Source organism: Ochotona princeps, chromosome 16 (assembly GCF_030435755.1).
Source record: "Ochotona princeps isolate mOchPri1 chromosome 16, mOchPri1.hap1, whole genome shotgun sequence".
Lineage (NCBI taxonomy): Eukaryota > Metazoa > Chordata > Mammalia > Lagomorpha > Ochotonidae > Ochotona > Ochotona princeps.
The window spans coordinates 8,286,120-8,309,977 of NC_080847.1; the positions used below are offsets into that span (position 1 = coordinate 8,286,120).

The 23,858-nt window shown below is 40.4% G+C and overlaps 1 protein-coding gene across 3 annotated transcripts in view; it reads right to left on the reverse strand.

The window, feature by feature from the left end:
* The window catches only part of CNTNAP4 (contactin associated protein family member 4), a 557,001-nt gene that overhangs the window by 65,450 nt on the left and 467,693 nt on the right, over nucleotides 1-23,858 (reverse strand). For all 3 annotated transcript variants that reach the window (XM_058674663.1, XM_058674664.1, XM_058674662.1), the window contains 4 exons: nucleotides 20,757-20,928; nucleotides 13,891-13,997; nucleotides 11,192-11,311; nucleotides 2,202-2,399 (listed from right to left, as the gene is read on the reverse strand). In XM_058674663.1, the coding sequence (XP_058530646.1) occupies nucleotides 2,202-2,399; nucleotides 11,192-11,311; nucleotides 13,891-13,997; nucleotides 20,757-20,928 (597 nt within the window). The remainder of the gene's footprint in view (nucleotides 1-2,201; nucleotides 2,400-11,191; nucleotides 11,312-13,890; nucleotides 13,998-20,756; nucleotides 20,929-23,858) is intronic.

Sequence of the window (23,858 nt, forward strand, 5' to 3'; positions counted from 1 at the left end):
ATCTTAGACTATTCAAAAATATAGTGAAGAGTTTAAGTAGAGGTGGGCATTTAACACAATGATTAAAGTGCCCGTATCCCATATTACAGAACTGGGGTTCAGTACTTGGTTCTGATGGTGGATTCCACCTTCCTGCTAATGCAGACTTTGGGAGGTAGCAGTGATGACGCAAGTAATAGGCTTCTGGCCACCCACGTGGGAGACCCAGTTTGCATTCCCGCCTCCAGTCTGCAGCACAGCACAGCACAGCCAATGCAAACATCTGGAGAACCAGTCGACAGAAGCTGCTTCTTGCTTTGTCTAGCTGAACCACCATTTCTTTGTCTTTCAGGTTAAAAAAAAATCAAATTTAAAGTGACATGCCATGATTTTCCCAAGACTTTGAGAACCCTCTCCGGATGAGTGAGGTCACACAGTATTTGCCTCTGTCTGTCTGATAATGTCCTCTGCTCTCTCCAACAGATAGCTGCATTCTCTTTCATGGCAGCATTATTCATAGTAGCTACCATATAGAAATAACCTATAACTGCTGACAGATGAGAGGATAAAGAAAATGGATATTTACAAACAACAGACTATCACTCAACCTTTAAAAAAGAAGGAAACCCTGCCTTCGTGATGATACACTAACCGGAGAGGACGTGAGGGCAATGAAAGAAGCCCAGATATCACAGGAGGTCCCTGGCTAAACAACCCAGTTCATTCACTGCATTCCACGGCTTTCCTCTGGGCTTGCATAACTGCCATTCTTGTTTCCCCTAGATATGCTTGATCTTTTCATGTTTTGTTTTTCTTTTCTTTTTTTTTTTTTTTTTAGATTCCAGGACAACTGCAGCAACAACGAATGATCAATTACATTCCAGATCTGGTACGTTGATTACAACAACTGTGCCAGGGACACCGTGCAGTGAGAAAGGTTCACTTTGTGCACTTGACACGCATGATGTTCCCCAACATTACTGCACTCCTGGGAGGCTGATACTATTGGTTCCACTGTAGAGAAGAGACAAGAGATCCAATGTTCATCTGAACAAATCCTATACCTATGAACTAAGAGACCTGGAATTTGAATTCAGCCCCTCCCTCTGTAAATGCTATGTTCTCAGTACGACAGGCATCTGGTTAGGGCTCAAAGATGCAACTGGCATTTTGGGGTCATGGGATAGGCGCATAGAGTTCCATGACCAAAAGAGAACATTCTGAAAAGAAAGAAGAAAAAGAGCTGAATGAAAAAGAAGAGGAGAATGACCAGCAGGCAGATAGAGGACAGGGGAGAAAGCAATGGCCCTGCTGAGCAGGTGGAGTGTAAGGCAGGAGGAACAAGCCATTGTTTCTCACTGTTTCTCCCAGGAGACTCACAGCTCAACAGTTTGGACGTGAAACATTTCTTTTTTAATTCTCTCTGAGTTGTCATCCTACCTGACACTCCAGCCCCCTGCTAGGACAACAAGCAAGAGTGAGCGCCGATGAAATGGTTTCTTGTACCAATGCCTTTGAATCTCTCTGATCTAAAGGAAAAATAAATCTTCACCTCGCAGTTAGAAGGCAGTGTGGGGGATGTGTGAGGGCTGCACAAGCTAGCTGCGTTCAGAAGCTGTGGTTCCAGGACCAGGCCGAGGAACCTGCATTCACAGACATGCAGCAGGAAGTCACTGGGAGAAAACATAAACCCAAAGGCAGAGTCCAGCAGCGTCCTGGGTATCAATGGCATAACAGCGGAATGATTTCTCTGAGTCCACTTGAGCAACTGGCTAGCAGCCCTTCTAATTTTCAACTCTTTCCAGAGGCTACCTGTCAACCACTCATGCAAATGAGCCACAGAGGATAGTCCCTTTCAACAAAGTCAGTCATATTTTTTATTAGCTCTTCTCTGTGATAAAAATAAACCCTATATGTCACTTGCCCTTTAACGGGATAAATACTGTACATTCTTCAAGTACCAGAATGAAGCCCTCACTGTCAACTTGCCGATGAAGGTCAGGAGGGGAATCTGAAAGCAATCAAGTCTTTGAACAAAGCTTGCTCAGTGCACACTGACCTTGTTCTTTTCTTTAGGCAAAAGCATCCCTGTGATTTCCACACTGTGATACCTTTGCTAAGGATGCAGGCACTGAGCAGTCCCAGTCCCTTCACAAAATGAAACCCTCAGGAGCTGGCGGAGCGGGAAGGCCAGGTGATGGGTGCGCCCTCAGTTTACTCACCTTGCTTGTTCACCAGCCGTGACTTTTTGCAATAGTAAGTCAGCTCCTGCTCGCAGTGCTCCGCACGGTTAATTGTGGCCTGCAGTTGCTCCATGCTGGCCACATACTTGAACAGCCCAGCGTGGGGGTTCTCTGGGTCCGTGTGCCTGACCCTGGTTAAGTCCGAGCCGTTGTGCTGGATGACGGTCCAGGCCGTTTCTTGTATGCAGAAATGGGGAAGAAAGAGAGGAGACCGTCACTAGTCTGCAAAAGTTAAAATAAATAAAGAAAATCAAAATCACCTTTTCTCTGAGTCAGAGCCTGCTAGTCATCAAAGCTCTCTGAGAAACACAATCAACGCAAATGGATTTTTCAGACTTGGAAATGGCAGTCAATGGATTCTTCTCCCAGAAATGTATACTATCCCCAAGTATTTGTGCTGATTTTATTTGACCTTTCCATATAATTTAGCGAGACAATATTTAGGATGAAAAGTGTTAGGAAATGTGATTATTGAAGGTTTCATGTCATGGAATCAGATATCCAATCTTTTAAAGCGGCATAATTATTTTTATTTTCCTTCCAAAAGGAACAAAAATGCTCCCTATTACAATTCCAAAACACTATGGCTGGTTGATATACTAGGAATTCACTGAAGCTACAACGTGCAAGAAAAAGTGCATATTATAGTCAGTAAAATACTTTATATTATACAATCTGAGCAATCATGTTTTTCTTCCTAAAAACATCTCTTTTAAAAAAATTGATTTGAAAGTCACAGTTAAAGAGAGAGAGAAAGAGACAGATCTTCCACCTGCTGGCCACTCTCCGGATGTTCACAATGGACAGGGCCGGGCAGTAGTCAGGAGCTTTACCTGGGTGTCCCACAGGGGTGGTGGGGCCCAAGTACTTGGGTCATTCTGCACGGCTGTTCCCAGGCCATCAGCGGGGAGCTGAGCTCAAAGTGAAGTCATCCGTACATAAGCCCAGGGGCTGCAGTTGTGGTAGAGCAGGTTAAGCTGTCACCTATGATGCCAAGTATGAGCACAAGTACAAGTTCAAGCGTCACCTGTTCTGCTTCCTACCCAGTGCCTAACGTGCCTGGGAAAGCAGCAGAAGATGGCCCTGGTTCTTGGGCCTCTGCTGCCTACGTGGGAGACTGAGATGGAGTTTCAGGCTCCTGGTTGGGGCCTGGCACAGCCCAGGCTATTGCAGATATTTGGAGAGGGAACCAGCAAATGAAAGATCTCTTTGTCTCTCCTGCACTCTCTGTAACACTGCCCTTCAAATAAATAAATAAACGGACATTTACAACATGTTATCAGTAAAGAAGAAGGCAAAAATTTTGTGACATTCATTAGCAACATTTAATTATGAATATATAACTAATTCTTTTTAGATTAAATTTGCCAATATTTATTTTGGCATGCAATCTGCATATTTGGTAAAATGATTAGAAGTTATTCTTTTGACCTCAACACTTCTGTCAAAGGTTCAGCAACTCAACTAACACAAAAAATATCTACCACAGATATCACTACCAGAATCTGAATTCCATAAACATTTCCATTATGCTGACAAATAAAATAAAGAAAAGCTCCACAATGTTTGTAACAGGAGACAGACATATTGAATCTTTCCTTCAACTTTTCCAGCAACAGACTTTGAACTATATTTGCCATGATATATGCAGGCACAAGAGCAAATTAATCAAAATACCTCTGATGGAATATGTAAGAAACAGATTGTAAGTAGTCAAAACTCTACTAAATATTTGCTGTTGTCACATTACTCTTGTGTATTGCAGAGGAATATTCCAAATTGGAGAAAAACAGTAACAGTTGGTAGAATCCTCCCCCTCGCCTCCCCCCTTTTTTTAGCTAATACTTGAAAATGGATCAACATTGAAAACAAGACAAGGAGTTACACATTAAAATTTATCACTCCCACCTCTCTCCCACCATCAGAGTTTTGAAGAGAGAGGCTGGTTAAATGAGACAGGACAAATTGATAGTCTTATTGCTTTCCGTTATTTTTCTGCATTATTTTTTTTGGTGAAGCAAGAAGCATGATTTTGCCTTTTCCTCCCTGTATGTGAGTTCACCCTCGTGCTGTGTCAATAGAGTGCTCCTGTCAGAAACAACACACTCTGTACACTAATGAACCCGGTGGGGGCCAACAGGACAGGGCAGGAGACGCGGAGGGAGACGAGTGTGGGAGTCAGGAGATCAGGGTCCTAGCTCTGGCCTCAATCTGCATTCCTGGGAAAGTCAGAAAATCTGAGCCTGCTTCCAAATTCAGAAAACAAAATGGCAGCAGTAGGCCATACACAGGTCTAAAACTCAGTATTTCTAGCCACCTCAACCAGGCTGTTTGAAGTGTGGGGTTGTTATTAACCAGGCAAATCTGTCAGCTTAGCCTTTGCTGGACTGTGCTTTATTTGTTTGGCAAAACTATTAACCTTATCATGGAGTGAACCCGTGGCATGCAAGAAGCAGCTCGGGACAATTAACCTGCCGGAAGCCTCTTGGTCCCAGTGCCTTCTGTCACACTAAGATGAAGTAGACTACAGTCTAGTGTTCTTTGGGTCTCCATTCACATATGGCCATTAAGGTTTGCAAGGGGTTGTAAAGACATTCAGGCTGTTCAGGGCATTCATTAAAGGGCAGCTCTTATAAGTGTTCCCCCTGTGAAATTCTAGCATATTCCAATATTATAGGAGAATCTATGAGAGACTGCAATTTGCTGACAAAATGAGAGATGACATGTTCCATCAGACCATCTCAACTTGTGCAGCAAAGCAGATGCAATGGAGTCTTCATCACTGACTGAGCAATGGAAATGGGACCAAATTTCATGTGTTTGCTTAAGGGGAATATCTGAACTTGCTCAACCTAGAGCCTGTTTACTGTTCTTACAGAAATGACTGTGGCACCTGACGTTTTTACCTGTATGTATTTAGAAAGAAAAACCATGAAAGATACAGATCCTGTCTCAATCTTTGATTCAATATTTTGTGATGCATTTTGTCTTTTCCACTGTAAGAACAGGGACAGCTTGTGACATGCGAGCCATAATGTCTACATCTCCTGCACATGTAGAAGATATGGGTTGAAGAAATGATGGGGTAAATAGATGAATGAATGAATTAGGACAACACACCATCTAGATTAGGGTGCAATTTCAGGTTATCTTATTCTGACTTGATCATGACTGAAATTTACATTGCTTTTGAGCTATTTAATGATTCCATACTTTGCAAACAACTATTATTATTACAAAAATAATGTCAGGTCTGCAAGTGCAGGGAAGTCTAAGATCTTACCCATTTACAAATAAGCATGGTATGAGCAGGCATTTGGCTCAGCAGTTAAGATGCTGCACAGTACACGCACACTCCCTATCAGAGAGCCTGGCTTGAGTCTCCACCACTCTGCTTCTGGGGCCACTTCCTGCTAATGCACACACTGCGAGGTAGTAGGTGCAGGCTTACATCCTTGGATACCTGGCTCCATGTTGGAAGCCTGAATTGACCTCTGGGCTCCTAGCTACAGCCAGCTCACAGGACTCTCCCAGAAGATGGAAGATCTCACCCTCACTGTCTCTTTCTGCTTCTTTCTTTTCGAACAAAATGAAAACAATTTTTTTAAATAAAGAAGCTATTTAGCCACACATACATATTATATCTACATCTACATCTATTTATCCATCTGTTACCCTTCTATTAGGGTGATTCAAATAATTGAAGAAAGCTAATTAAATGATCAATTTATTAGTACAAATTTTTTACAACTCTGCATTTAAAGGCATAATAAAAGTTCATGAAAGATGTATATTCTGAAAAAGTGCAAATATTTCAAAAATTTTGCATGTTTTTACTTATCACTCTTGGAGAACGGACAATCAGTATGATGTTAGCCCTTCCTGTCTCTTGAGGAATTCAGTAACCCTAACCTGCAGACAGGAGAAGTTCTCAATATGTGCCTGACACAACTGTCCAGTCTAAGCAGACAGCGGTTTTTGATTGTTTATTTTAGAGAGCAAGGCATAGTTTCCTTCCAGCAAGTATTTCCTCTATACAAAGCTGCTACCTGGCAGAAGTTCCGTGCACTTTGTTCCTCCAAAGCGTAAGAAGCCAGTGTGCATTCCTTAACATGTTCATTTCAATATCCCTGATGTGTCAATGGGTCTGTTCTTCTGATTTTCTTTTGAACTTGTTGTAACAGTTTTATTATGAATGCATTCAACAGCACATATTATGCTAAAATAACACATTCAACAAAATTTCTAAAATGCATTTTTTAGCTTTTAGTGTTTTATCCACGTGAAAGTCATGATTTTATTTGTTGAAAAAAAGAATGATCCTTTACGTAATGTCAAAAATAGTTATTAAGCAAGGAGACGCAGGGAAATGAATCAGAAGAGATAGCTAAAATAGGTAGAAAAATCTATGGAGTTTAGAAAATGGAATGGTAGTTAGGGCCTACCAGGGTCTCTCTCTGAAGAGATTTCTAATATGAATTGTAAATAAAGCAACTGAGTAATTAAGAACTTGATTTACCTTTGGTTGCCTGCTATTTTTTAGTGTGATAACAGTGTAAAGAAAAAGAAAACATGCTGTTTAAGCAACACAGCTGCAAACCTGTGTTGCTTCGCACGTATAGCTGAGGGCGATAGAAGTGATGAAGACGGTAGTGCTCACACACTGTGCCAAGGCAGCAGGGCAGAGTGGTGAGCACTGGGGGCCAAAGCAGACATGAGCAAGGCTGCCTTTGAGTAATGGCCAGTAGTGAGTAAATTCTTACTGCAATCTCTGAAGTAAAAATAATTCTGCTATTAGAAGTTCTATATGCCACAGCCTTCTCATTCAATGGCTTGGGGAATTCCTCTCTCGGAATTCTGCGGGAAACTATCTAATCATTCTAGATGCAGGTTTTGCTCCGGGAGCACAAAGGCACAACCAGGAACACCAACAACAATGGTGCCGTGGGAGGGATGAGTTGAAGGCTCAGAATTTCCATGTTTGCAGAAGCTGGACAGCTGTCTTCAGCTTCCCCCCACTGATATCCCCCTGACAGCATGGTGTCTGATGACGAGAAATTTCTAGAACACAAAACTATCTCATTCTACAAAACCTGGTGAATTTGGTATAGAGAAAAAGCAGCCCAGGGTATCTCAACAGGGACTGCCACAGGGATTGATTTTATTCTAATTCTTCTTAAATTATATTTGGATGTTCTGCTTACAAAGAAATTTCAGCCTCCTATACCTTGGAGCAAATTATTCAACCAAAATGGGGATTTTTTTGTTTGTTTGATTGATTCCCTTAGTTCAGAATGCTTAAGGTGTTTTAATATATGTTCACTAATTTGACGCAAGTCCTAACATAATTGGGTTTTTGTTCTAAGCTCCATATTTGTAGGTTACAGATTCAGCATTTTGTCTGGTTTTCACAGAGGTTACACTTGATTTTTATAATTAGAAGACAAGCTACTGGCCATGAGCAATGAGACACTGATAGAAGATAGTGATTCTAAGGCTATAAAAAAAGTGGGAGACAGAGATTTCAGTTCTTGATCTAGCCCTGCTGATATTCTTCAACCTATTCCATTCTCCCTGCTTCGAGTCATGGATTCCTCATTTGCAAGGGCAGATCGGTGAAGAGAGTTTCTGGCTGCATGCTGCACGCATTCCTCTCCGGGACTGTTATGCTCTGGGGCTGTCACTTTCGTTCACATCTGTTAAAGTTTTACAGAGCTCCTGGAGACTCTTAGCTGTCTCTGGTTATCTGGTCTCGTCCCTCAACATCTTGCAAATACAATTCAATGATTTACACATGGCCTATTGATTTATACGTGACCTATATATTACTGCATTATCATCCATAATAAAGACATATATGAGAAATAGACAAAGAGGAAGTCAATCCTTGTTTGCAAATATTCACATTTGCTAAAAATGTGTTTACTACCCCAAGGCCTTTTCAGTCACTTGTGCACATACGCAGAGAGTGAAGCCTGTGGTATCTAACACATGCATATCCCGGCTAAGGTCTGTTTTAACTCTCAGATGATAAACAGATGCCCTATCTGCTTTGGGCCACATTTTTGCATCTGTGTGTTTCCAGTTGGTGACTTTGCTGCTGACAATGGCCTGTCTGAATGGAAATGAAGTGCTGTCTTATGACCCTAAATACAGAGGGCTGTGATGTGCTTTGAAGAGAAACCATATGTTAGGTAAGCTTTGTTCAGCCATGAGTTCCACTGCCGTTGGACCAAAGCTCAATGTTAATTAATCAACAATATGCATTAAGTAAAATATCTCTAACCCAACGCACTCAGAAAATACAGCTATGCATTGATCAGCTGATGAGAATATCACAGCTACAAGTTCGCAGTAACGTAATCTTTTTCTATTTCCCCAGGAGGGGTGTTTCAGTATTTGCTATTGCAATGTTTTGTAGACGCTTTACAGACACTTTACAGTGTGTGTGTGTGTGTTCATAAGACTTCAAAGACTAGCAATGTGCATGAACTTAGAGATACGTCATTTTAAGAATCAAAACTTTATAGAAGAGGTGTGTGAGAAGCTCAGGATGCATCTGTGGGACACAGGTTTCACAGGTTTCTAGAAACAAACAGTAAAATGTCACTCATATTCTGATCTACATAATCTGTAAAAAAAGACTTTTACTCTTGCATTCCCACTCATATTTGCAACAATTCCTTTTTTCTATGTGAAGTCTTTCTGCACTTAAAATGGTAATTCTCTCACAATGCGGTGTCCTAAGCTCCCTGTAGTCTGAGAACCCTAAGTCAAACATCCTAGGTTAAGGTGTACATGGAGGACATGGATTCCATTGCCCCAGCCCAACCACTGAGTCAAGCCTGTCTTAGGAGCTGTCTGGGAGTCTGCACTGCACAGACAGGGTGCTGTCCCTAAGGAGACAAGCACGAGAGACCATCATTCAGTTTGGGTTACTCTGGCATACAGAGTAGAGTTCTCAATGTATGTGAAAGCAAATGGAATCTACCATTCCATGCACCACGAAAAACGGCAAGAGTAACTTCACCCTAAATGTCAGTCACCTAGATTTTATCACTTGACCTTCTCTTCTGTCATGATTCCACTTACTGTCATACTCCAGTACCCAGGAGTTGGGATTTGGTGTATTTCCAGAAGTATCAGGTTAGACTCTACAACTGATGACTTCACACTCGTTGTATTCATCTATAAGCTTCTTTTCCCAAATATTCACAGCCCCATTGTAAGCAGCAAATTCTCCTCTGAGACACCTCTGGCTTCCATTTAATGTCGTCCTTTGCCTTTTGCATCCTCCCATAAAATACTGACCTGCTGCACTCATGGGCAGATTCTATATCAGTGTGATAAAAACATTTCCTGCCAGCTGCAGGAGGGCTTGGAACAGTCAAACTATGGCCAAGCAGACTTGGTAATTCAGCATTAATTTCTTGTTCTTTCAATGCCATTATTTAAATTTACAATTGAAAATGGGGTAAATGTATTTGATTTTATTTGTAACTTAAATTAAATCAGGATGTAGATAATCACTTGTTGCTGGTGGATATCAATATTGGACAAACCAGTTGATCTGGAACCCATTTTTTTATTATTATTATGAAGTGGAAGAAATCAATGTTTTTTTTCTGGGGGGAGCAGTATTTCTAGACAATTTCTCTCAGCATCACTACTTGAAAAAAATTCTGTTCACTGCACACTAACATCACCTTGGAAGTTAATTAGTTATTGCCTTTGAACGAGTCTAAACGAAGAATCTCAGTTTCATTCATCTATGTGTCTATGTTGTGCCAATCACATTGTTTCACTCAGGCTAATATTACAATGTCATCATTTCTAGTGGAGTTGAATCCTTCAGTTTGTTCTCCAGTATTAGTGTGGCTTTCCTTCCATTCCTTTCTCTTTGCTCACAGTGTTCAGAATCTGCTTGCGCATTTTCAACCAATCACACCTGCAACACACATTCTGAGGAATTCTGACTTAGAGTTTCACTGAATCAATTTCTTGGTTGGAAACACTGACGTTGTACGATGCTATTTCTTCTACTCAATGACAGTTTATACTGCTTTATTTGCAACTTTTTGTCTAAAACACATTTTGTACTTAATCATGTAGAAGCTTCACATATCTTTCATTAGATTTATTACTATGTGTTTGAGATCCCTGATGCTACTGAAAATGTAACCTTCCAAAAAGTCATTCTCTAATGCTCATTACTGGTAAACACAAATATAATTAATTGTGTATTAATTTCATATTAAGTGAAAACCCTAATAATTTAGAATAATTGATCATTTAGAAGTTGTTAAGCATATTCCTAATATATAACCTGGCCATGTCTAAGTTATGAGACAGTAGCTTTTATAATACTTACATTTTCCCTTTCTTTCTCTTGCTTTACTGCACTGGCTAGAATCTCCAATTCAGAAGTGAAGAGAGTGATGTTAATGTTAACAACAGAGGAAAATTTTCTTCAGTTTACCAAACACTGATATATGCTACTGAGTTGTTCTATGTTTACCTGCTACCAAATTTTAAAAATACCGTGTAGCTAATTATTTTGGGAATTTTTCTGGTTTTTTTTAGATTAAAACTTTCTCTATGACAATTTCTATGTAAAGTTACAATTTCTATGTAAAGTTATAAGCGTTATGCTTGCATATATTTCAAAAGTATCTCTTTCAAAGCTGTTATTGTTATCAATATTTTCCAAAAAACAATAATACCTACATCTTTTATTGTGGGATATATTAGAAAACTTCAATTTTCACATTTTCTACAAATACCACATACATAGAGAAATGACAGTATTTTAAATAATTACCATTTAACTATTTTTAAAGATATTTTCAGCTCTATTGAACAGCATAGATCTTAATCAAGTGGCAAATGAAGTCAACTTTCCTTTTAATTTTGTCTAAGTAAAGCATTGATGAAAAATGCTGCTGTCAAATGAGAGTTGATTTACTCACCAGTCATATTGCAGTAGAGAAGGAACGGTCTCAGGGGCCCGCTTCCATCCGAATCTATGTAGTAAAAGCCTGAAGTGTTGCCTTGGTGTCTGTAGGCTTCACAGGACTGCTCATAGATGGCTGTGGAAAAACCACACTGGCATAAATGGAAGAGCAGGAAACAAACATCTCAGATCTTAATTTGGATCCAGATCTCTAATTCTTACGATCTTAGATTATACATTAGTGATCAAGAGAAAAAAGTTACAAAAATGTTTTAGAATAACACTCAGCCTTTTAATTAATATGAACTGAAGTGACCATATGAGAAAAAGAATGAAACTGTATTTTACTGCTTTTTATCACCAAAGAAAAATGAGAAAACTTTGTTAAAAAATGGAAATTTAGCATATTTTTACATTGCAAAAAACAACGGAAGAGAAGACTGGTGTTTAAATTTAGACCTTATAAGAATGATATGATTTCTAGTCTTACGACATTTACTTTCAAAGTTCAGATTCTAGAATCACCTTGTGGTAACCCAATAGTTAAAGTACAAGTGTAGAACTTCCTTAGACAATCTGCTGTCATCCAATAATTAAACAATAAAAAAAATTTAGCTGGCATTGTAATTGTATTCCTTCTTACATGAAATTAGCTATAAAATGCTGTTTTCATAAAGCAAAATAAGATTCACAAAGTTCCTCATCAATGACTTTTTAAGTTATTTACAAAGAAAAGAAAATAAAAATTCATGAAATTTAAAATTCAAAGCAAAAGAAATACTTCTATGAAACATGTTCCTGCAGTAGTCTCCATGTGTTTGGAACTGAAGCTGGGTGCTTGTCACATAATTGCACCAGGTTGGATATCAAAGCCCACCTGTCATGCACACTTTTGGACACCTAGCCAAAGGTAGAAAGAGTTTCCTTCGAGCATCAGAAAAAAAAAAAAAAAGACTCAAGATACTCTTCCTTGAATATTTTTCAAATTTTGTAATCTCATTAATGAGTATTTGAGACAACCTGAAATAATGTGGCCAATGTGTCAATATCACAGCAATTTCAAATAACGATGTCAATATACGTTCCATTCCTCTACAGTCTGATCACTTTGTTTTGTTCCTATTACCGATTACAAGTAACTTAACCCCTGATTATGGGTGAAATGTGGTTTTATCACCAGCAAACGTTATTCGTAAAATCTTCAGAGGCACTCAAATACATTTATATAATTGATACAACTTAGGAAAGACTGTGGCCATAGCAGGTGGGCCACCAGAGTCTCCTGCTCACGCCCTGCTTAGCCTTGGAGCCCAGGCTTCCTTCTCAACTCTGCGGGCGTACAAAGCAATGTGCGATGTAACAGACCCAGGGCGGAAGGCTGATGACTGTGCACCTAATATTCTTGCCTGAAGTCAAGGCTATAAGGGAGGTAAATTGTTCATAAATGACAGGAATAACATGAGAAACAATGGGCACAAGGGTTTTCTCACTATATAGATCACCCAAGTGGGCAACAAAATGGTTGAGCTTCATAATACATGCAATAACTTCACTAGAAAAACGCATAGTCATAATAGAGGAAAAGGTTCTTGGTTTTAATCCCTGGTGCCACAGCAGGTTTTCCAGGCTCAATCACTTAAGTAGCCTTGGACAGATTGATTAATATTTCTGTATTACCTCACTATTTATTAGGGAAACTAGTACCCTCCTATTAGAGTGTTATCCAAATCAAAGAACATAGGGTGTATGATGCTAAGTCAACAATGGGCATTGGAAAATAGTGAACCATTATGATCAAGAAAACAATTATTTACACTCATCCTGATTGAAGTGGGTTATGCCCCTAGCCCCAGGCTTAATATGTTAAAACCCAATTCCCATTGGGCTGCTATCTGGAGCAGGGCAGGGCTTGGATGGTGACCAGGTCATGAGAATAAGATCTCATGACTGGAGCCTTGGCGGGATGGCTCTATGGGTAAATCCTCATGTTGCAAGCACCACATTCCCATATAGACACCGGTTTGTGTCCCAGCTGCTCCATTTCCCACCCAGCTCCCTGCTTATGGCCTGGGAAAGCAGTGGACCCTGAACCTACATGGGAGACCCGGAAGAAGCTCCTGCCTCCTGGCTTCAAATCAGCTCAGCTCGAGCCATTGTGGCCATTTGGGAAATGAACCAGTAGATGAAAGATCTTTTTGTCTCTCCTTCTCTCTGCAAATATGATTTGCCTTTTTTGTTAAAAGAGAGAGAGAGAGAGAGAGAGAGAGAGAGAGAGATTTATTTTCATTAGAATAAGCTAACCCTCCCACAATATGTTCAGCACTGCTTCTGAGAATTTCTGGGGTTTAATTGTATCATGAATAATGCCTTGCCAGCTGATCATATCTGTTCATTTCATGACTTCCAGAAAGTTCAGAGCCATGTCAGGTAACAGGATTAAATGACCATGTACTCTACATTTTATTTCTTTTCCTTAGACATATTTGCTTTCTCTACCTTCTTTCTCTTTTTCCAGCTATCTTACTCCTGTACTTTTTGTATTATGCTTGTGTCATACACAAGAAGTGCCCTGGAGACCAACTGGATGCTAAAACTCAGAGTTGCCTGTTCCAGCACAGGAGTGCACCTAGCTGGAAACATCAACCAGCAACTGGAAAGGGAAAAGAAGCAAGGAAGTCATCACAGGGACCGAACAAACAGGTGTGTCTGGCTTACAGTTATGGCAGGTGGCTCCTCTGTACCCCGTGTTGGTGCAGTTACAGTGGAAGGTGTTCCAGGATTGGGAGCACTCACCACCATGTTCACAGTAGTTGGGCAAACACCTGCAAGAAGGTACAGAGGCAATCATCATGTTTCTTTGTTAGATGTCATAAAGTACTAATCATTCATGCACAGTCATGTGGAAGAAAGACATCAGCCATAACATAGAGTGAGTTTCACATGACAAATGGTTATTCAGTCATTTGTGAAGGTACTTTAATCACAGAACCGAACCCTAGATCAATAAATGCATCAGATTTCAAACAATTCTCAGGTGGTTGTGACTGCTTAATTTTCAACATATCTCACTAATATCAGAGCCCTTTATTTTCCCTAAGTGACAGAACACAAATTCTGTATGTTGCAAAGAGTACCATCAGCTTACATAAAATAATATTTTATCATACTGAATTATTATAGTGTTTTGATATTTAAAGGAAGAAGGAATTAAAAGGAGTGGGCAACGTGGAACCCACCATGGCAGGTGAGACCTCTGTTTTAAATGCCTGTTTTCCATATTAAAGTGCTTGAGACAATTCCAACTTGTTTCCTACCCAGCTTCCTGCTAACGTGAGAGGGAAGCCAACACATGATGCCCCCAACAGTTAGGTCTTGGACATTCAAGTAGGAGGTGTGGATGGAGACCCAGGCTCTTGGCTACATCTCAGCTGTTTCAGGCATTTGAGGAGTAAACCAACAACTTAAAGACTGTCTCTCTCTTCCCATACACATCTTCTCTGTCTTTCACATAAAGAAATAAAACTTTAAAACAGAAGAGGGAATAAAGAGAAGGAAGGCAAAAATCAGGAACAAAGGTGTCTGTATCAGCTGGTAGACGCCACCAGTGATGTGGAAAGCTTTAGGGTTCAGACTCATGGCCTCTAGGCAATGAGCTGGGTTCTCTAGGGAGCAAAGCGGATCTCTATGGGCTCCAAAGATCCCGAATGTCCAAGAGAAGTGAGGGCCACATCTGTCAGGCACTTTGTGATTGACTAGCTCACAAAGCTCAGCTTCAACATGAGCTCATAAAGTATTCCTTTTAATCACATCTCATCTCAAATAAGCTGGGTTAATAATTAATAGGGAGTCAACAAGTATAATGTCGAATCAACAACTGATTCCAAGCTCTTAATATTTGTACAGAGGCCAACAGGTACACACAGCAAAATCACTCAATAATTGTATGCAATTAAAAATAAAGAATATTCAAACTATGTGTATAACTTTGTTTTTAATAAAATGCTATATATATTTATGGCAGAAAACATGATATTATATATAAAGTGAAGTGAAGCAAATAAATATATCTATCACACCTCACATAGCTCTTTGATTTGTTGCTGTTTTGTAGCAAGAGTAGATAAAATCCACTCATTTAGTATTGTGTGAGGAGATAGAGGGTAAGGTAGGCAGTTAGAATTTTTCTGGTCCCCAAGTTATTTTTGTTTTAAATATAAACTTGTATTTCTCCCCCATTTCTTAACTTCCCAAAATACGTTTTTCAAGGACTCTGTCTCTCTGAGGAAGGACAGAAGGGCAGATTTAACATAGGAATTCATCATCTCAGAGTAGTAACAAAAGCAAGAAGTGCCCCACCTAATCTCATCTCTGGGCCACTGTCAGATGATACCTGAGTGATCAGCTTATCATTAGAACGGGATGAGAAATTAACCGGTCCTACCCTCCTGAGTCTGTTTATTCTAGAGCCAGGTGCCACTGAGAACAAGTTCTTTCCTTTGTCCTTTGGCTAACTCCCCTGAGATGATGCATAAAACATACCATCTTCACCATTATTACCTTGAGATTTTTTTTTCTCTCCATCCTCCTGCCACTATGGCAGGAGGTCTGGAGTTTTTCCTCAGGACACATGGAACTCCCTCCGGCCACCATGGCAGGAACCCTTTTGTAGTGAGTTCAGGGTCACAAGCTTGGAAGCCACTCCACCCCACCACCTAGGTGTTCCTTCCTACCCACCTGTGACTCTCACCTATCACCTGAGAGGGGGGCGGTATTACATTGTTGTGTAACCACTCCCCTCACAAGCCCCTATAAAGGCTCAAGGAGGGGCTTGCTCTCTAGGTCACGTGCTTCTGTTGCTCTGGTACTCTGACTCTTGGCCTCCCCAATACCTCTGAGGACAGGTATCCCCTGAGCATGGCCCCTGTGTGTCTCTATTCCTCACCCTCTGTTCACTGCTTGGGCAGCACAATGAAGATAGCAATGCTAAGACGCTTTGTATTTCTAATTTGTGTACTATCAGGAGTTCCAGGAGAGGTGAGGCCTAGCAGAAGTGGAATGTGGGCAGAGAAGCCAGGGAAAGGTGAATGTCTGCAGCTTTGTAAGTGTGTCCAGGTTATTCGTTGCATGTCTCTTAGGATAACTTTTATCGTTGGGAAAGCTGGGACATAGGTCTTCAGCTTAATGGATGGACTTGAGGGTAATGACTATTTGTTCCTCTCGGGGTTTGATTGACTGGAATGCTATATGGACTTGTGATTTGCTATTTCCAGTGGGTCCTGTTATCCCAAGCTTGGTTAATAAAGACTCCTTAATAAACCTTAGACGTGTCTGACGTGATCTCGCTCGAACCCTATAACACCTTTTCCCTTTTTTCCTAAATTAATCCTGCTTTGCAAACTTGAGTTCGTCCGCATGAAAATTCTTCTTTCATGTGAGACAAGAAGCGAGGTTGCTGTCCTGTTTTTGCATCCAATATCCTACAACAGTATGAATTCCAAATGCAATCAATTTTTTTTGTCTTCCCATTGTACAGTAAATGTCTAGATTCAAACCAGTTTTTGAAAAGAATAAGTAAGTTGCTAGGACATAAATACTTATTAAATTGTTGGGACCTAAATCGGTTAGGTTTATCTGTTGGCACAGGAGCAGGATACAAATGACTTGGGATGCAAAGGACACCAGAGACTCTAATCTGACCTCAACCAGCCCTGACAGACTCCTGTAGCTTTAACACTTGCTGCCCTCCGCTGGGCCAGAGTCCACACTTGGCCACCCTCACTTAACCTGCAGTATTTATTTTTTTAAAATTCTTTAGGGCTCAGACGTGCAACCTCCAGGCAATGAGCTGGTTCTCTAGAGGGCAAAATGGAACTGTGACTTCTTTGTTCCTTTGAGATGTAAATCTTCTGGTGGTTAGCCAGTTCTACAGTCCAGAAACCTTTTCCTGAAGGGTCTGGAATCATTCCCTTTCAAATGTAATCAAGAAAGATGAAGTCCCTGTCTCTCCAAGTCCCTAGGAGGAGGAGAGCCTAAAGCACCAATTAGCAGATGAGCAAGCTCTAATCACCTAAGTGGCATTGTTAGCCAGTTGTTAGCAAGTAAATACTGAATTCATTTGAATCTAAACCACATTGGAAAGTGCTAAGAATGTCTTCTGGCTTGGAGACAAGGTAAAGTACAAGCAAAAGCCCACTAAGAGGATGGGTAACCCTATGTGGGGAACTGGGCCCCAAATAGCACTAATCAGATTATTGATGCCTTTCAGGATGGAGACCGAAAGATTCAACAGACCACAGTCTCAACACTCCCATTCATCCCAGGTTTAAAATCACTTGAACCACAGAACCAGCCAAGAATAGATCCATGATGAGGTTTCTGCCACCTCCTTTACCCACACTAAGGATGGGAACTTCCTATCTCGTTTATGGGATTTTTCCAATCTTAACCAGAAATATTGTTATTGATTTTTCTTGATTACAAAAAATAGATGTCCACTGCACAGAAATCAAGCAAAGAAGACATGTCATACACAACCTCCTTAGGTAGAAGTTATCCCCACAAATAAATACATATGTATGTGCTCACATGCATAGATATAATCATAAAGTCAATGCTACTTTACAACCTGTGTGTTTGTTCAGTTTTCAAAACTAAATCATTATATATTTTATTTAGCATTTTTATAGATTTGTAAGCAATCATTTAAAGAGAATGTATCATGACTTATTTAATTTTTAATCACTTCAAATCAATGGCAATCTAGAAAAAAAATAACCTTAGAAATGTCAGGTATTTGGAGCATGCCCTACATCCAGGATCTGGGGAGGATGGGAAATTGGGTGGGCCTTCTCCCTTAATACCCCCCTTTAAACATGAAGGAAACAATATGGAAATAATAGTCTTATCCATTTTCCTATAGCCCTTGAACCTTTTCACCCTAATTAACTATGTAAAGATTGTCAAAAATATAATTTAAAAATTATTAAAATTTAAAAAAAGAAATGTCTGGTGTGATCTCACTCGCACCCCGTAACAATCTCACAGACCCCAAACCACATTTGTAGAAAGGTAGGTGAAAGGGGTTTGCCTAAGCTCTAGAAGGCATTCTTACTTACTCTGCTATTTCCATTTGGTCTGCTTCTGGAAGTCCAAATGAAGCCTTTTATTTCTGATTACGATTAGGTTTTTTTCACATTTTAGATAAAGTCTAAATTATGAGCTTTATTTAAACTCATTATATGATAATGTTAGACAGCTAGTAACCTACGACAATTTATATCATATAGTGATGCATTCGTTCTCACTTGAAGGCTCCACACAATTGTATTTTGCACTTTCTCCCTTGCTAGTCAATCCAATTCAAGGTAAGATAATCCATCAACCCATTTTCTCTGGCCTCTAAAGCTTTTCCCGCAGACATTTCCATCATTGTTCTCATTGCTTGCAAACGTGAACGAATGCAGACATCAACATGCCGTAACTTGACATGATGTGTAAGTGTTTGATTTATCTTGATTGCCTGTCCATTCCAATTGACATTTTGGAAGACTTTCACACCACGTAAATGTTGGCTAGAATTAATGATGCTCGAGTAAAAGCTCTGCACTACCATCAAATTTAGGAAAAATAAACAACGTTGGGTACCTGTGGGTCCTAGGATAAGGATGTTCAGGGAATCTGAATGTCTTATCTCGTTGGTCTATGGCAGAAACCATTACCCTGTCTGAGCTCCAGATGCAACAAGGTGGAGCAATCGACCGTGGAGGGAGGGTTTGGGGAGGGGCGGGGGGGAATCCCAGTGCATATAATAATGTGTCACATAATGCAATGTAATTAATAAAATTTTTTAAAAATGCAAAAAAAAAAAAAAAGAAGCAACGTCTTTAGAATTACAGGAGGCAGAATGACACAACTGAAAGAGACAAACTACATGTGAGCATGGAGGAGGAAGGGCTGTGCCAACAGCAGGAGAAGACGTGGGCTGCAGACAGCATCAGCTGGGAGGAGGGACATGGCCCGATGGGGAAAAGGATGCAGTGGAGGCCCAAGACAGGACACAAGGACTGAGGGCCAGAGTGACTCAAGCGGACAGCATGATGCAGGTCTAGAGGCTGGGACTGGGGCGGCCAGCAGCTCCCAGTGATCACCACTGTCACACAGTAGCCACTCCGTTCTCCACAGGCATCTGGAAACCAGATGCACAGCACACCTACCTCCTCGCTGCCCTCAGGGAATGGCAAACACTATCTGTGGCCAAGACAGTGACCTTCGCCCATCCAAGCATGTGCTTGGAAAGCTGAGGTCACGATATGTATGCTATTGCACTGTTTGCAGCTCAGGGGTCTGGCTGTGTGAGTGAGAGCTTACGTATGTCTATATGGATAGCTTTGTGTGTCAGTTTGATTCTCTTCAAGTTAGTTACAGTTTAAAAAAAAAAAGAAAAAGATGCTACTATGTGTTTAATGTTATTATTTGTTTTAAATTATAATTTATTAAGCCACCTGATGATATATTTATTATTCATGAATTAATATTAACTACCACAAAGCCTAACCAGATGCCCAGGAGGCTGCCTAGCAAGGCAGGAGCACATTGTGAGGGGACTTTGCTGGCTCAGCGTGTTTGTTGGGCTTTGAGGCTGGGCGATACCTCTCCTCAGCTCAATGATCTGGGCCAACTTTACCTCTCAGCTTATCTACTTCCATATTTATAGGAATTGAATTCAACCAAAAGCAACATCTATGGACTGTTTCAAGGGTTGATGTAAGTTTGAATCCACATACATTATTTTTGCAGAGGGCTTGGTGTACAGATTTTTAGAAATATGCAAATGCTGTGGCTTGCCTGGGAATCCCATCAGTAAAATGCTGTCTTGATATTAAAAAATAAATAAATAAAGCATGCCTGGCAAGGTGATTTTCCTATAGCTGCCCATGCCCAAACATGATTTTTACTTATTAATGAGTTGTTATTTTAAAAGTCTCTTATCCTCTAGAACCGGCTCTCAGATCCCGATTTATACCCTGGATCCACCTGCGGAAGCCATGGGGTCAACACTGCACCTTGATCAACATCACGGCACCTCTAGAACACAGGAAGGGTTCTTTGCCACTTTCCAAGCAGAGAAGTTGCCACCGGCTGCTAAAGGTGCTAATTAGCAGAATAGCTACTAGTGGCGTTCCTGGCCACAGAAAAACCTCAAAGGAATCTGATTTACGAATGTCTGATGATCCATTTGTCTATTCTGAGGCCCTATTCTATTGGTTTAATGACACACTTTCGCTACATTTATATTCATTTAAAATTACAGCAGCATCGGCATTAGCTTTTGTGAATTGGTAGCATGTGTGTCCTCACATAAATAACAGGGCCACATGGCCTGTATCTAAATTTTATCATTTGATATATTATATAGAAAACAAAAGGTACATTTCTCTTACAAACAGAGTATGATCCATTTTCTGTGGAGCAGGTGACAAGCGGTAAAGAGCAGACAGAAGTGCTATTTCTCTATAAAAGATTTTAATCGGCTGCCAGAAGTCTGAAAACAGGTCAAAATGAAGAAGTGAGACTGTCCTTACCTATCTGAGATGCCACACGAGTCTATCTGAAGGTCACTGAAGTTTCCGAGGGACCCCTGCTGAACTGCAATCAGATCCACCACCTTGTCGCTGATGGAGATGAGCCGCATACACCCCTGAAAGCCACCCAGCGGACTCTTACACTGGGATCCGAAGCTTTTGTCAGGGCAGCCTGATAAAGACAAAGCAAGACCAAGATGGAACCTAACGCAACAGGGGCCAGTACTACAGAATATTGCATTAGAAAAGGCAAACAGCGTGGCATTCGATAATCTTCTGGATTAAAAATGGGAAATAAACTCAAGGCAGCCATCATTAATTTGATTCAAATTAACAACAACCACAATTCTTACATAGTATTTATCTTTGCCTACACATGATTCACTGGAAATCATCACTGTTATCAAAATAATGGGTCAGGATCCTAGCTTAATGCAACTTTTAAAAATGTATATATTAGCTCTAGAATCCCAAACATGTCAGTCAGAAATATTAAATTGATAAAAAAAAAAAAACCCAAATCAATAGCAGTGAAATGTCTTCATCTATAAAGCTATTCAGAAAAGGAGTAATATTGACTTGTAATTAAATTATCAACTACTTTCTGAGTCAAATATTTGATTTCCTAGTGTCAGTGTCGTGACATAGCAAGTTAAGACGTGACCTGCCACTCAGGCAGCTCACAGGAGCTTCGGTTCAAGTCCTGGTTGTTGCACTTCCAGTCTGGCTCCCTACGAATACCACTGGAGAAGCAGTGTGTGGTCCCAGTATTGGGCTCCTGCCACCCTTGGGGAAGACCAGACGGCGCTACAGGCTGGCCCGAACCCAGCTCTTGCAGCTATCTGGGGGGTGGAACAATGAATGGAAGAACTAACTCCTTTTATTTCTTTTCCTCTCCCTCACATCCTCCTCCCCACCCTTGCCTCCCTATCCCTACTCTCTAATTGCTTCTCAGATGAATAAGACAATTTTTTTCAAATAAAAATTTTATTTCCCTAGACAACAGTTCCATACACACAGATTTTTAATAAATTCTAGTATTTTAGTGTCAAAACATTTCACTATCTAACTTTATTTATTCTTCGCCTCATGAAAGAATGTCCCATTCATATCGCTTTTTTCTAACATTTACTTAAGACTTGTGTCTAATTTTTTAATAATAAAGAAATACAATATTAACTATTATTGTCTGGGATTTAATGATATTCTCAATGTTTCTCTGTCCAAGTGAAATGAAATGTTTCATAGAATATGAACACATTACTGATATATTTTCATTAATCTTTTCATGTTACTATGGTTGTCAACCACTGTTACAATTCCAAAAACTAAGAAATGAATCAGCAATTTACTTGTTCCTGTATAAGCCATGCTGGTTTGGGATCCAGAGACTTCCATTATATTTAAATACATTGACTAAGGATATTTCTCCTAATGCTCTGTTTTTCTGAACAAAATATATTTACCTGGTAAGACCAGACCAGCATATTGAAGCATTACATTTTAACATAATTTTGAACTTTCAAATTTAACATATCAAGAAAAAATTATCAAAGCTTTTTTGAACATTAATTATTGTGCATGATTCTGCCCACATTTCCAGAACTTAGCATTCTTCAGTACTGAAGGTCTGGTTACTCTAATCTTGATGTTTCCTAGGTGACTTAATCAATTATGAACATCAGGGATTGGGGTTGGCACTGTGGTGTAGCAGGTTAGGCCTGCAATTCCAGTTCAGGTTTGGGTTGCTCTACCTGCAAACCAACTTCCTGCTAGCATGCCTGAGAAAGCATGGGGCCAACATGGGAGACTCCTGGCTCCTGGCTCCTGGCTTTAGACCAGCACAGCTCCAGCTGATGTGGCCATCTGGGGTGTGACCTTCTCATGGAGGATCTCTGTCTCCTCTCTTTGTGATTGCTTTTCAAATAGAAAGAAATAAATTTTCTTTCTTTTCTTTCTTTCTTTCTTTCTTTCAAGAACATCAAGGTAAGAACTGAAATTATAATAGCTCAATAATACCGGGGGCCAAATATAATACAGCAAAAAAACAAACAGCTCACTCATCTCATTTTTTTCCTGGTGGTCCTTCTTGACGCATTTTAGCTATTTCTGCAGTATGCCTATAGGTGGGCTAAACCGAACAAGTGCAAAAGCACAACGGAGAGTCCCAGAACTCTGCACTGAGCACACTGTCATATTGCAAGGTACTTCATGTTCCTAACAACCATATTCTAGAAGCAACACAGAAAGGTTCAGCCAGGTTCGTCTCAGTAGTCTATGACAAGATGTGGTCATGAGTGAATACAATGCAATACCAGAGAAAATTTCAGTGAAGAACCCATCTGAAATAAAAGTTCTAAAATAGGAGCTTTCTGAAGAATACTTAATGCTGAACTAATGGATGGATCCATTACCAGAGGCAGTCAGCATGTCAAACACCTTGGAGGATGACAGATAAATTATCACTGTATGTCACTGTACCAGAAGTGAGACTTGAGCTAGACTCCATGGTGAAGCAGCCGGTTCTCTGGGTGGATAACGTTCCCGTTGCACCAGGGAGGGAGGAGGTGAGGATGGTGCCCATGGTTTAGGGCCCCCCAGATTGTGCTGCACAGCATGTTACATATGGCACAGGGTACCAAGAGGAGAGTCTAGAAATGAAAGCCCTCGATCCAGAGAGCCCAGACTCAAAATGTGTGATTTGCAAATGATAAAAGCTAAGCACAATGCACTACACACAGCCTGCTTAAAAAGCTCTCATCTGAGGACAGAAAAAAATAGGTGGTGGGTGAGCAGAGGAAGTTGGGGCTGACCTGCATGGGGCTTTTTTGGTTCAGGAGTGAGGCACACCCAAGCTGGCATAGAATGGAGATTCAAAACGTGGGCCGTGGGAGAGATTGATCCCTTGAAAAGGACAACCCACTCAGGTTAGACTGACACTGTTCTGGATCTGGAAGTCTGCAGGTAAATTTAGAAGAAGTGAAGGGATGAAACATTTTCCACAACATGGATCTCCTTTGTTTTCTAATTGAACACAGGTTTGCTATGATGACTCACTGTCAAAGTGGGCTCAGGATTTGGGACAGAAAGCAATATTTTGGG